General features: G+C 40.3%; 1 protein-coding gene across 1 annotated transcript in view; it reads right to left on the bottom strand.

The window, feature by feature from the left end:
* The window catches only part of TTYH3 (tweety family member 3), a 443,816-nt gene that overhangs the window by 142,429 nt on the left and 286,500 nt on the right, over positions 1-14,887 (bottom strand). Inside the window, exon 6 of the mRNA XM_053695221.1 lies at positions 4,673-4,745. Coding sequence (XP_053551196.1) covers positions 4,673-4,745 — 73 coding nt within the window. The remainder of the gene's footprint in view (positions 1-4,672; positions 4,746-14,887) is intronic.

The raw sequence follows: 14,887 nt of genomic DNA, 5'->3' as shown, positions 1-14,887 counted from the left end.
TACGAAACTATTGTCTAATCACCTCTGGAGCCAGACTGCTAATTGATAAGATGAACTTGTAAACTTGTTATCTTAAGTACTGTAATCCTATTGTGGCCTGTCAAAGGACAGTGCTCTCTATCTAAATGTGTGATGGGGGATTTTGTGCTTCCCCCCCTCTCCCCCTGGGAGTGCCCTGTGTGCATGTAACCTTAATAAAAAGCAGGCTGGGCATCCCAGTCCTGAGTTCTTGTTTGACCCTCAATCGCAGCGTTGACTCGTTTTTGTGGGCAGAAGGGTATCCTAGCTGTACTGCAGCTAAGGGAGATTATTCTATATTTGCGAGACTCATATAGAATACTATGGAAAGCAGCTTCTCCCCTCTTTAGCAATAGGGATCCAGGCTACTAAGCGGTCCATCTCTCAGCGAGACTAAGGGTAACCGTAACAATCGTTATCTGATGGTTCAGACATGTTAAACAGGCTTAAACTTGTCAACAAAGCACAAAAAACTTTTACAATAAAACCGTTACTGTCCCTTTAAATTTCAAACTGAACACACTTTATTACTGAATATGTGAAAAAGTATGAAGGAATTGTTCAAATTTCACCAAAATTTCACCACAGTAACTTAAAGCCTTAAAAGTATTGCACACCAAATTTGAAAGCTTTAACCCTTAAAATAACGGAACCGGAGCCGTTTTTACATTTAACCCCTATACAGTCCCAGGTATCTGCTTTGCTGAGACCCAACCAAGCCCAGAGGGGAATACGATACCAAATGATGCCTTCTATAAGCTTTTTCAGTGGTTCTTAGCTCCTCACACATGCATCTGCATACCATGCTTTCCAAAAACAACTGCGCATTAGAGGCGCGAAAATGAGGCTCTGTCTATGACTAGAAAAGGCCCCCAGTGAAAAAGGTGTCCAATACAGTGCCTGACGTTTTTATTAAAACAATCCCCAAGATTTAACAACTATTAAAAGTAATAATCTGCCAAATATACTTAGTAAAGTAATCGTTTTAGCCCAGAAAAATGTCTACCAGTTTTTTTAAGCCCTAATGAAGCCCTTTATTCTTTTACTTAAACTAAGAAAATGGCTTACCGGTTCCCATAGGGAAAATGACAGCTTCCAGCATTACCGAGTCTTGTTAGAAATGTGTCATACCTCAAGCAGCAAAAGTCTGCTCACTGTTTCCCCCAACTGAAGTATATATACATACATATTATATAAATATATAAATATATACATATTATATATGTAGCCAAACATATGCTACAATAATAATTTTGTAATTTTACATTTTTTACTCTATTGCCTCATTTTACCTATGTTCTAAATACACGTAGCCATCATCACGTTCTTTTTGTGATGAATTACATTAATAACCACGCTGCACAAGGAATGAATGGGTGCTGCTTGTGTAGAGAGTATACTCTACTTTAATTTCACTCCACAGACCCTAATTTAAATTTACAAGTGACTGACAATCCTAGCCGTGGGTCCTCTAATCTGCCAACAGACAGTATTATAATAATTGGTTCCAAACACAATATCCAGTCTCTGTACTGGGAATATCAGACCAGCATTTTAGTTTTAACTAACCCATATTTTAAATAAATTCTAATAAAGATTTATGTTTTAACTTGTGTGATTCTTTTTCCAACTCCAGTAAATTGGGGGTCATTTGAGTGCTTACCTAGTATCTTTTTTCTGTTAGTTTCTATAGCTAACTTTTTTGAATGAAGTTAATTCCTCTCAACAGTCCTGTGTGGAAACAGCCATCGATTTTAGTAACGGTTGCTAAAATCATTTTCCTCTTACAAACAGAAATCTTCATCTCTTTCCTGTTTAAATAGTACATACCAGCACTATTTTAAAATAACAAACTCTTGATTGAAGAATAAAAACTACATTTAAACACCAAAAAACTCTAAGCCATCTCCGTGGAGATGTTGCCTGTACAACGGCAAAGAGAATGACTGGGGAAGGCGGAGCCTAGGAGGGATCATGTGACCAGCTTTGCTGGGCTCTTTGCCATTTCCTGTTGGGGAAGAGAATATCCCACAAGTAAGGATGACGCCGTGGACCGGACACACCTATGTTGGAGAAAGATTATTAAAATTAAAATATTCCAATCTTTCTTATATCTGCTCCTGATAATGATGTTTCTGTTCAGACAATTCGTTAAGCATGTTTTTTTATTTGGACCACTAAAAGCCCACAGCTACGAACAATTTTTCACTAGAAAAGTTCGAAAAAATGTGTTTTCTGGTAAATATATTATTGTCTAATAACAATATTGCCTTTGCTCAAATAACGTTTAATCGATCCATAAAATCAGATAGAAGTCCATTAGCATTGTAAGAATATATATATATTAAAAACATATTAAATAGAATTTCTTAAAATTATTTACATTGGCAATGTAATTGAAAATATAATTGAAATTTTGTATACCTACAAAGCAAATCAAAGAAATCACGTGTGAAAGGGGTTCCACGAACAGTATTCTGCGTCTGCAATCACTGGCACTATAGTACTAAATGAATATTTTGGTTCATTGAATACTTTCTAGCTTGTGATAATTGCGCATGTGCAGATGAAGTTTTATTCGTGCACTCTCTTTCAGCCGACGTAGAGAGCGGGTGGGACCCCTCTCTAGAATGAAACAGAGAAACACGGAAGTAGCTGCTGGGAGAAGTCGGCAATGAATCAGTAATACAAATAAAAATTAGATATCATCCAAAGTGTAGCCTGGACAGTGAAATAAACTTAGCGACGGCATTATAATACTATAGGTTGAATGATTTGGAATTCTCAAACACGCTAAAGTTTACCTTTACTTTAAGTACTTGTTATTGGGATTGAAACAGGGAACCCAACCAAAACTTTCATATATAAAATGTCTATTCACATCTCTTAAAGGGACACTGAACCCAATTTTTGTCTTTCATGATTCAGATAGAGCATGCAATTTTAAGAAACTTCCTAATTTACTCTTCATTCTCTTGCTATCTTTATTTGAAAAAGAAGGCATCTAAGCTAAGGAGCCAGACAATTTTTGGTTCAGACCCTGGATAGCACTTGTTTATTGGTGGGTGAATTTATCCACCAATCAGCAAGAACAACCGAGGTTGTTTAACAAAAATGGGCTGCCATCTAAACTTACATTCTTGCTTTTCAAATAATGATACCAAGAGAATGAAGAAAAAATGATAATAGGAGTAAATTAGAAAATTTCTTAAAATTGCATGCTCTATCTGAATCAAGAAAGAAAAATGTTGGGTTCAGTGTCCCTTTAAGGTTACATTACAGTTTTGATTGCGTCAACATTTAATATCTTTTTTTTTGCCTGAGGACCCGCCGAAAACAAAATGTTCGATAGATTGAAATTGACTCTAAAGAAAAACAAATTGGCCAACAGATTGGAACCAACCCCAAAGAATAATATTCAAATATAAGTAGAAGCAAGTAACATAATTAAAAGCAAATTAAAGTTAAATTGTAGTAAAAACATTTCAGATTAATTTGTATTTGCTTCAAACTGTAACTGTATATAAATGTCAGGTGCTCCCCTGTTAACATCACTCTCCCCTGTGAGATTCTCTATCCAAGAACGCCTCAGTACCTTCTAAGGAAGTTAGCTCTTGTCTCACTGGGACTTCAAGGTTACACCTTTTTTCTTAGACAATTCAGTGAGTTCAGCCACTATGAAGTCTGCACTTTAATTATAGCTTATAGCATTTGACTCACAGCCATTGTGCAGGTAGTTCTGTGTTTCTCAAGCTGTCTTTTTTAGGGGTTTTGTATATGCACCCCATTCTGAATTGTGATTACTAATGTGTCAAAAAGACCAGGGTACTAGAGAAAAACAGTGCAATTGTGCCTAACAATATAACACCTATGGCTTAGAGGTTGTGTTTCCTCAAAAAGCATAGAGAAACTTATAAGATTGTGGGGCATAAATGCACATTTTAAAAGGAATATGAATCCCCCCAAAAATGTCTTTTTTGATTCAAAAAGACCATAACATTAAAAAAAAAAAAAAAAAAATGTGCTTGCATACTCTTTCTGAATCTTCGAAAGATACAAATTGGGTTTCATGTCCCTCTAAACCACAGTCTAATTTATAAACTAATCTAGATTGTGATTACTAATGCCTTGTGATGTGTAATGAAGATGGTTAAAGCACCATGTATGTGACGTATGTTAGACAGCAATGATTTAAACCCTTGATTGCCCTGGGTGTTTCTGCCAATCTGGAAATCAATTAGTTAAATTATGTTGTGTGTGTATAATGCGTGTTCAAGGATTTAAATCACTGCAGCATTTTAATACCATTTTGAGAGGTAAAGCATTACTTTCCCTGGAATTTCTGGGAGGCCAGGAGCAGAGACATTATTCTAAGGGACACAAGAGTAACATTTTAGGAGTCTATACATCTTATATACAGATGAAGTGGACTATACACATCCAAAAATGCTTCTGCTGTTGTCGTCATATGCTGACATAATCGTATAAAGATGAGCTCTTACCCTGAAAACAAGCATATTTCTCAGAATGACTGTACCGTATGCTACTTTGACATATTCCAAGAATATAACTATACATTTGTGTATACTGGAAGTCTTGTATACGTCAATGCTATATAGAAAATAAATTATGAGGAAAAGGAATTGGTGCTTACCACAGCCACTGCAAGCTCCAGACCCATGGAAGCCCAGCTTATTATCAAAGCAAGAACGCCAAGAAAACACACCCTGCAAAATAAAATAAAAAAACAACTGATCACTCAAATGCACATTATGAAAAAAATCTATTACATTCAAATAAAAGGATATGTACATATGCTTTTCAACAAACGGAGATAAAAATAGTGAATCTAAAAGTGTCTTAAAAGTATATGCATGAAAGTTTAAAGTGACAGTCTACACCACAATTTTTATTGTTTAAAAAGATAGATAATCCCTTTATTACCCATTCCCTAGTTTTTCATAACCAACACAGTTATATTAATACACTTTTTACCTCTATGGTTACCTTGTTTCTAAGCCTCTGCAGACTGCCCCCTTATTTCAGTTCTTTAGACAGACTTGCATTTTAGCCAATCAGTGTGGACTCCAAGGTTACTCTACAAGGGCGTGAGCACATTGTTTTATTTGTATTATTGTACAGTGCTCCAAAAGCTGCTATACAGCTGGAAGCCTCCCTGGGAGAGAGCACTGTATCTCATTCAGACAAACCCCGGAAGTACTGGGCAGTTAATAAACTGAGATTTAATGGACCAAAAATATCGTTCTGCCCCATGCAGTAGAGTGGAAAATGAAAGACTGTTCAACTTAGAGTCAAATGTCCTTACTGATAAAAGAAACAGACTTATAGCTGAACATGCAGAGATGCTCCTTAAAAAGAACTTGCCACTAAATTTTGAAAAAACAGAATTTATGTTTACCTGATAAATTACTTTCTCCAACGGTGTGTCCGGTCCACGGCGTCATCCTTACTTGTGGGATATTCTCTTCCCCAACAGGAAATGGCAAAGAGCCCAGCAAAGCTGGTCACATGATCCCTCCTAGGCTCCGCCTACCCCAGTCATTCGACCGACGTTAAGGAGGAATATTTGCATAGGAGAAACCATATGTTACCGTGGTGACTGTAGTTAAAGAAAATAAATTATCAGACCTGATTAAAAAAACCAGGGCGGGCCGTGGACCGGACACACCGTTGGAGAAAGTAATTTATCAGGTAAACATAAATTCTGTTTTCTCCAACATAGGTGTGTCCGGTCCACGGCGTCATCCTTACTTGTGGGAACCAATACCAAAGCTTTAGGACACGGATGAAGGGAGGGAGCAAATCAGGTCACCTAAATGGAAGGCACCACGGCTTGCAAAACCTTTCTCCCAAAAATAGCCTCAGAAGAAGCAAAAGTATCAAATTTGTAAAATTTAGAAAAAGTGTGCAGTGAAGACCAAGTCGCTGCCTTACATATCTGATCAACAGAAGCCTCGTTCTTGAAGGCCCATGTGGAAGCCACAGCCCTAGTGGAGTGAGCTGTGATTCTTTCAGGAGGCTGCCGTCCGGCAGTCTCATAAGCCAATCGGATAATGCTTTTAATCCAGAAGGAGAGAGAGGTAGAAGTTGCTTTTTGACCTCTCCGTTTACCAGAATAAACAACAAACAAAGACAAAGTTTGTCTGAATCCTTAGTAGCTGCTAAGTAAAATTTGAGAGCACGAACTACATCCAAGTTGTGCAACAAACGTTCCTTCTTTGAAACTGGATTAGGACACAAAGAAGGCACAACTATCTCCTGGTTAATGTTTTTGTTAGAAACAACTTTTGGAAGAAAACCAGGTTTAGTACGCAAAACCACCTTATCTGCATGGAACACCAGATAAGGAGAAGAACACTGCAGAGCAGATAATTCTGAAACTCTTCTAGCAGAAGAAATTGCAACCAAAAACAAAACTTTCCAAGATAATAACTTAATATCAACGGAATGTAAGGGTTCAAACGGAACCCCCTGAAGAACTGAAAGAACTAGGTTGAGACTCCAAGGAGGAGTCAAAATTTTGTAAACAGGCTTGATTCTAACCAGAGCCTGAACAAAGGCTAGAACATCTGGCACAGCTGCCAGCTTTTTGTGAAGTAACACAGACAAGGCAGAAATCTGTCCCATCAAGGAACTTGCAGATAATCCTTTTTCCAATCCTTCTCGAAGGAAGGATAGACTCTTAGGAATCTTAACCTTGTCCCAAGGGAATCCTGCAGATTCACACCAACAGATATACCAAATTATGTGGTAATTTTTCTGGTTACAGGCTTTCAGGCCTGAACAAGGGTATTAATAACAGAATCTGAGAACCCTCGCTTTGATAAGATCAAGCGTTCAATCTCCAAGCAGTCAGCTGGAGTGGGTCGAACGGACCTAGAACAAGAAGGTCTCTCAAAGGTAGCTTCCATGGTGGAGCCGATGACATATTCACCAGATCTGCATACCAAGTCCTGCGTGGCCACGCAGGAGCTATCAAAATCACCGACGCCCTCTCCTGATTGATCCTGGCTACCAGCCTGGGGATGAGAGGAAACGGCGGGAACACATAAGCTAGTTTGAAGGTCCAAGGTGCTACTAGTGCATCCACTAGAGCCGCCTTGGGATCCCTGGATCTGTACCCGTAGTAAGGAACTCTGAAGTTCTGACGAGAGGCCATCAGATCCATGTCTGGAATGCCCCACGGTTGAGTGACTTGGGCAAAGATTTCCGGATGGAGTTCCCACTCCCCCGGATGCAATGTCTGACGACTCAGAAAATCCGCTTCCCAATTTTCCACTCCTGGGATGTGGATAGCAGACAGGTGGCAGGAGTGAGACTCCGCCCATAGAATGATATTGGTCACTTCTTCCATCGCTAGGGAACTCCTTGTTCCCCCCTGATGGTTGATGTATGAACTTGGCCCTCGCTAGCTGAGGCCAAGCTTTGAGAGCATTGAATATCGCTCTCAGTTCCAGAATATTTATCGGTAGAAGAGATTCTACCCGAGACCAAAGACCCTGAGCTTTCAGGGATCCCCAGACCGCGCCCCAGCCCATCAGACTGGCGTCGGTCGTGACAATGACCCACTCTGGTCTGCGGAAGGTCATCCCTTGTGACAGGTTGTCCAGGGACAGCCACCAACGGAATGAGTCTCTGGTCCTCTGATTTACTTGTATCTTCGGAGACAAGTCTGAATAGTCCCCATTCCACTGACTGAGCATGAACAGTTGTAATGGTCTTAGATGAATGCGCACAAAAGGAACTATGTCCATTGCCGCTACCATCAAACCTATCACTTCCATGCACTGCGCTATGGAAGGAAGAGGAACGGAATGAAGTATCCGACAAGAGTCTAGAAGTTTTGTTTTTCTGGCTTCTGTCAGAAAAATCCTCATTTCTAAGGAGTCTATTATAGTTCCCAAGAAGGGAACCCTCGTTGACGGAGATAGAGAACTCTTTTCCACGTTCACTTTCCATCCGTGAGATCTGAGAAAGGCCAGGACAATGTCCGTGTGAGCCTTTACTTGAGGAAGGGACGACGCTCGAATCAGAATGTCGTCCAAGTAAGGTACTACAGCATTGCCCCTTGGTCTTAGCACCGCCAGAAGGGACCCTAGTACCTATGAGAAAATCCTAGGAGCAGTGGCTAATCCGAAAGAAAATGCCACGAACTGGAAATGCTTGTCCAGGAATGCAAACCTTAGGAACCGATGATGTTCCTTGTGGATAGGAATATGTAGATACGCATCCTTGAAATCCACCTTGGTCATGAATTGACCTTCCTGGATGGAAGGAAGAAGTGTTCGAATGGTTTCCATCTTGAACGATGGAACCTTGAGAAACTTGTTCAAGATCTTGAGATCTAAGATTGGTCTGAACGTTCCCTCTTTTTTGGGAACTATGAACAGATTGGAGTAGAACCCCATCCCTTGTTCTCCTAATGGAACAGGATGAATCACTCATTTTTAGCAGGTCTTCTACCCAATGTAAGAATGCCTGTCTTCTTATGTGGTCTGAAGACAACTGAGACCTGTGGAACCGCCCCCTTGGAGGAAGCCCCTTGAACTCCAGAGAATAACCTTGGGAGACTATTTCTAGCGCCCAAGGATCCAGAACATCTCTTGCCCAAGCCTGAGCGAAGAGAGAGAGTCTGCCCCCCACCAGATCCGGTCCCGGATCGGGGGCCCGCATTTCATGCTGTCTTGGTAGCAGTGGCAGGTTTCCTGGCCTGCTTTCCTTTGTTCCAGCCTTGCATAGGTCTCCAGGCTGGAGTGGCTTGAGAAGTATTACCTTCCTGCTTAGAGGACGTAGCCCTTGGGGCTGATCCGTTTCTGCGAAAGGGACGAAACTTAGGTTTATTTTTTGGTCTTGAAAAGACCTATCCTGAGGAAGGGCATGGCCCTTGCCCCCAGTGATATCAGAGATAATCTCTTTCAAGTCAGGGCCAAAGAGTGTTTTCCCCTTGAAAGGAATGTCAAGCAATTTGTTCTTGGAAGACGCATCCGCTGCCCAAGATTTTAACCAAAGCGCTCTGCGCCACAATAGCAAACCCAGAATTTTTTCGCCGCTAACCTAGCCAATTGCAAGGTGGCGTCTAGGGTGAAAGAATTAGCCAATTTAAAAGCACGAATTCTGTCCATAATCTCCTCATAAGAAGAAGAATTACTAATAATCGCCTTTCCTAGCTCATCAAACTAGAAACACGCGGCTGCAGTGACAGGGACAATGCATGCAATTGGTTGTAGAAGGGAACCTTGCTGAACAAACATCTTTAGCAGACCTTCTAATTTTTTATCCATAGGATCTTGGAAAGCACAACTATCTTCTATGGGTATAGTGGCGCGCTTGTGTAGAGTAGAAACCGCCCCCTCGACCTTGGGGACTGTCTGCCATCAGTCCTTTCTGGGGTCGACTATAGGAAAACAATTTTATAAATATGGGGGGAGGTACTAAAGGTATACCGGGCCTGTCCCATTCTTTACTAACAATGTACGCCACCCGCTTGGATATAGGAAAAGCTTCGGGGGGCCCCGGGGCCTCTAAGAACTTTTCCATTTTACATAGTGGTTCTGGAATGACCAGATAATCACAATCATCCAAATTGGATAACACCTCCTTAAGCAGAGCGCGGAGATGTTCCAACTTAAATTTAAAAGTAATCACATCAGGTTCAGCTTGTTGAGAAATGTTTCCTGAATCTGAAATTTCTCCCTCAGACAAAACCTCCCTGGCCCCCTCAGACTGGTGTAGGGGCCCTTCAGAAACCATATCATCAGCGTTCTCATGCTCTACAGAATTTTCTAAAACAGAGCAGTCGCGCTTTCGCTGATAAGTGGGCATATTGGCTAAAATGTTTTTGATAGAATTATCCATTACAGCCGTTAAATGTTGCATAGTAAGGAGTATTGGCGCACTAGATGTACTAGGGGCCTCCTGTATGGGCAAGACTGGTGTAGACGAAGGAGGGGATGATGCAGTACCATGCTTACACCCCTCACTTGAGGAATCATCTTGGGCATCATTTTTACTAAATTTTTTTTTTTTTTTTTTTTTTATGACATAAAATACATATAGTTAAATGAGAAGGAACCTTGGTTTCCCCACAGTCAGAACACAATCTATCTGGTAGTTCAGACATGTTAAACAGGCATAAACTTGATAACAAAGCACAAAAAACGTTTAAAAATAAAACCGTTACTGTCACTTTAAATTTTAAACTAAACACACTTTATTACTGCAATTGCGAAAAAGTATGAAGGAATTGTTCAAAATTCACCAAAATTTCACCACAGTGTCTTAAAGCCTTAAAAGTATTGCACACCAAATTTGGAAGCTTTAACCCTTAAAATAACGGAACCGGAGCCGTTTTTATATTTAAACCCTTTACAGTCCCTGGAATCTGCTTTGCTGAGACCCAACCAAGCCCAAAGGGGAATACGATACCAAATGATGCCTTCAGAAAGACTTTTCTATGTATCAGAGCTCCACACACATGCAGCTGCATGCCATGCTGTCCTCAAAAACAAGTGCGCCATACCGGCGCGAAAATGAGGCTCTGACTATGATTAGGGAAAGCCCCTAAAGAATAAGGTGTCTAAAACAGTGCCTGCCGATATAATCATATCAAAATACCCAGAATAAATGATTCCTCAAGGCTAAATATGTGTTAATAATGAATCGATTTAGCCCAGAAAAAGTCTACAGTCTTAATAAGCCCTTGTGAAGCCCTTATTTACTATCTTAATAAACATGGCTTACCGGATCCCATAGGGAAAATGACAACTTCCAGCATTACATCGTCTTGTTAGAATGTGTCATACCTCAAGCAGTAAGAGACTGCACACTGTTCCCCCAACTGAAGTTAATTGCTCTCAACAGTCCTGTGTGGAACAGCCATGGATTTTAGTTACGGTGCTAAAATCATTTTCCTCATACAAACAGAAATCTTCATCTCTTTTCTGTTTCTGAGTAAATAGTACATACCAGCACTATTTTAAAATAACAAACTCTTGATTGAATAATAAAAACTACAGTTAAACACTAAAAAACTCTAAGCCATCTCCGTGGAGATGTTGCCTGTACAACGGCAAAGAGAATGACTGGGGTAGGCGGAGCCTAGGAGGGATCATGTGACCAGCTTTGCTGGGCTCTTTGCCATTTCCTGTTGGGGAAGAGAATATCCCACAAGTAAGGATGACGCCGTGGACCGGACACACCTATGTTGGAGAAATGTATTCTAATTGCTAGATTGCCTGTTATAATGCTAGTTCTCTTCTTGCATAATTATGCTCAAAACATACTGTACTCTGAGGAACATCCTTAGCTTATATAATTGCAGGAAGAGTGTTCATAGGACATTAAGTTAATTCCTAAGAACACTCATCCTACAATTATAGGAATAGATTACATTTGATTGGTAAGCTTTACCAATGCTCTGTTTACATTTCCAGCTCCGAAATTTTTTCGAGTTTTTACAACTTTGTGACAACAAGCAAATAAAACGGTTTTGTTTAGGAATGGGCAAATGTGTTTATATCCGAATTCGAATGTTAGAACGAATATTATTGTAGAAATTCGATTTTCTGAATCATGAAAGAAAAAAAAAACAGAATTTATGCTTACCTGATAAATTACTTTCTCCAACGGTGTGTCCGGTCCACGGCGTCATCCTTACTTGTGGGAATATCTCTTCCCCAACAGGAAATGGCAAAGAGTCCCAGCAAAGCTGTCCATATAGTCCCTCCTAGGCTCCGCCCACCCCAGTCATTCGACCGACGGACAGGAGGAAAAAAACAGGAGAAACTATAGGGTGCCATGGTGACTGTAGTTAGAGAAAATAATTCATCAAACCCGATTAAAAAACCAGGGCGGGCCGTGGACCGGACACACCGTTGGAGAAAGTAATTTATCAGGTAAGCATAAATTCTGTTTTCTCCAACATTGGTGTGTCCGGTCCACGGCGTCATCCTTACTTGTGGGAACCAATACCAAAGCTTTAGGACACGGATGAAGGGAGGGAGCAAATCAGGTTACCTAAACAGAAGGCACCACGGCTTGCAAAACCTTTCTCCCAAAAATAGCCTCTGAAGAAGCAAAAGTATCAAATTTGTAAAATTTGGCAAAAGTGTGCAGTGAAGACCAAGTCGCTGCCTTACATATCTGATCAACAGAAGCCTCGTTCTTGAAGGCCCATGTGGAAGCCACAGCCCTAGTGGAGTGAGCTGTGATTCTTTCTGGAGGCTGCCGTCCGGCAGTCTCGTAAGCCAATCGGATGATGCTTTTAAGCCAAAAGGAAAGAGAGGTAGAAGTCGCTTTTTGACCTCTCCTTTTACCAGAATAGACGACAAACAGAGAAGAAGTTTGTCTGAACTCTTTTGTAGCTTCTAAATAGAATTTTAGAGCACGGACTACGTCTAAATTGTGTAACAAACGTTCCTTCTTTGAAACTGGATTCGGACACAAAGAAGAAACAACTATCTCCTGGTTAATATTTTTGTTAGAAACAACCTTTGGAAGAAAACCAGGCTTAGTACGCAAAACAACCTTATCTGCATGGAACACCAGATAGGGCGGAGAACACTGCAGAGCAGATAACTCAGAAACTCTTCTAGCAGAGGAAATAGCAACCAAAAACAAAACTTTCCAAGATAACAACTTAATATCTATGGAATGTAGAGGTTCAAACGGAACCCCTTGAAGAACTGAAAGAACTAGATTTAAACTCCAGGGAGGAGTCAAAGGTCTGTAAACAGGCTTGATCCTAACCAGAGCCTGAACAAATGCTTGAACATCTGGCACAGCTGCCAGTCGTTTGTGTAATAAGACAGATAAAGCAGAAATCTGTCCCTTTAGAGAACTCGCTGATAATCCTTTATCCAAACCCTCTTGTAGAAAGGAAAGGATCTTAGGGATTTTGATCTTATTCCATAAGAATCCCTTGGATTCACACCAGCAGATATATCTTTTCCATATTTTATGGTAAATTTTTCTAGTTACCGGTTTTCTGGCTTGAACTAGAGTATCTATCACAGAATCTGAAAACCCACGCTTTGATAAAATCAAGCGTTCAATTTCCAAACCGTCAGCTGGAGGGAGACCAGATTTGGATGTTCGAATGGACCCTGTACAAGAAGATCCTGTCTCAAAGGTAGCTTCCATGGTGGCACCGATGACATATTCACCAGGTCTGCATACCAAGTCCTGCGTGGCCACGCAGGAGCTATCAAGATCAACGAGGCCCTCTCCTGCTTGATCCTGGCTACCAGCCTGGGAATGAGAGGAAACGGTGGAAACACATACTCTTAACCATCTCCGTGGAGATGTTGCCTGTGCAATGGCAAAGAGAATGACTGTGGTGGGCGGAGCCTAGGAGGGACTATATGGACAGCTTTGCTGGGACTCTTTGCCATTTCCTGTTGGGGAAGAGATATTTCCACAAGTAAGGATGACGCCGTGGACCGGACACACCAATGTTGGAGAAAATGGATTTAGTATCCCTTTAAGCAGCAGTGGTTAAAGGAAGCCACAAGTCATCAAAAACATAAGTCTGTGCATTTAGGATAAGACGTAGATAGCAACCAGTGGAGAACAGGAACTGGCAAGGAAGTGCTATTAAAAACATTTTTTTAATTTGTAGTCTAGAGCAGTGTTTCTCATTCCTTTTGTAGCAAGTACCCCTACAGCCATAAGTTTGTGCCCTAAGTACCCCATATAACCCCAGGGGTAAATGTTCTATAGGCTGAGAAACTAGGCTCTAGATTAAAGGGCCATAATACCCAAATGTTTAAACACTTGAAAGTGATGCAGCATAGCTGTAAAAAGCGGACTAGAAAATATCTCCTGAACATCTCTATGTAAAAAAGAAAGATATTTTACCTCAAAAGTTCCTCAGTAGCCACCTCCCATTGTAAAGGATTTCTAAGCAGCATTTTAGTGTGTCTGTCCCGGGACAGCTGAAAGGATGAGCCTTGTGAACTCTCATTATTTCACCAATCAGGTAAAGGAAGCTTACTATGAAATCTCATGAGAGTTAAGTCAAATCTCATGAGATCACAGTAAGAGTTCATGACCTCAGCACTGCTGATGCTGATTGGCTGCAGTTCATTTCTTCATTTTTTTTTTATTTTTACATGCAGCTGGGAGCAGGTGAAGTATAACTTTTTACACAGAACTTACTCTGCTGAGCTGAGGAAATTGTGAGGTAAAATATCTTCCTTTTTTACATAGAGATGCTCAGGTGATATTTTCCTGTCAGCTTTTTACAGTTATACTGCATCAGTTTCAAGTGATTTAGCATATGAGTATTATGTCCCTTTAATTGCTACAGTTTACTGTTGAGATAATCTATAAAATTAGCTACAATGCATGCTTGCTTCCACTGTAGGACCCGTAAAAAATATAGTTAAAAGGTAGATACTAAACCCAATTTTTTTCTTTAAGGATTCAGATTATAATTTCTAATTTGCTCCTACTATCAATTTTTCTTCGTTTTCTTGCAATCTTTTTTTAAAAGCAAGAATTTAAAACTTAGAAGCCAGCCCCCTTAAGGTTCAGCACCCAGGATAGCGCTTGATTATTGGTGGCTACATTTAGCAAACCAATAAGCAAACATAACCCAATTTCTTAACCAAAAATGGGAAGGCTCTTAAGCTTTACATTGCAGTTTTTTAAATAAAGAAAAAAATTCATAATAGGAGTAAATTTTAAAATTGCATGCTCTATCTGAATCATTAAAGAATTTTTTTTTCCATTTAGTATCCTTTTAAGAGTAAAAGGAAATGATTGATGTAACGCGGATAAAAACAGAGGTCAAGGGGCCGTTTAGGGGTAAATGTACAATTGTTTTAGCTAAAACTGAATTTTCACA

Source organism: Bombina bombina, chromosome 11 (genome assembly GCF_027579735.1).
Source record: "Bombina bombina isolate aBomBom1 chromosome 11, aBomBom1.pri, whole genome shotgun sequence".
NCBI classification, from domain to species: domain Eukaryota; kingdom Metazoa; phylum Chordata; class Amphibia; order Anura; family Bombinatoridae; genus Bombina; species Bombina bombina.
This window is presented reverse-complemented; position numbering and strand designations above follow the sequence as displayed.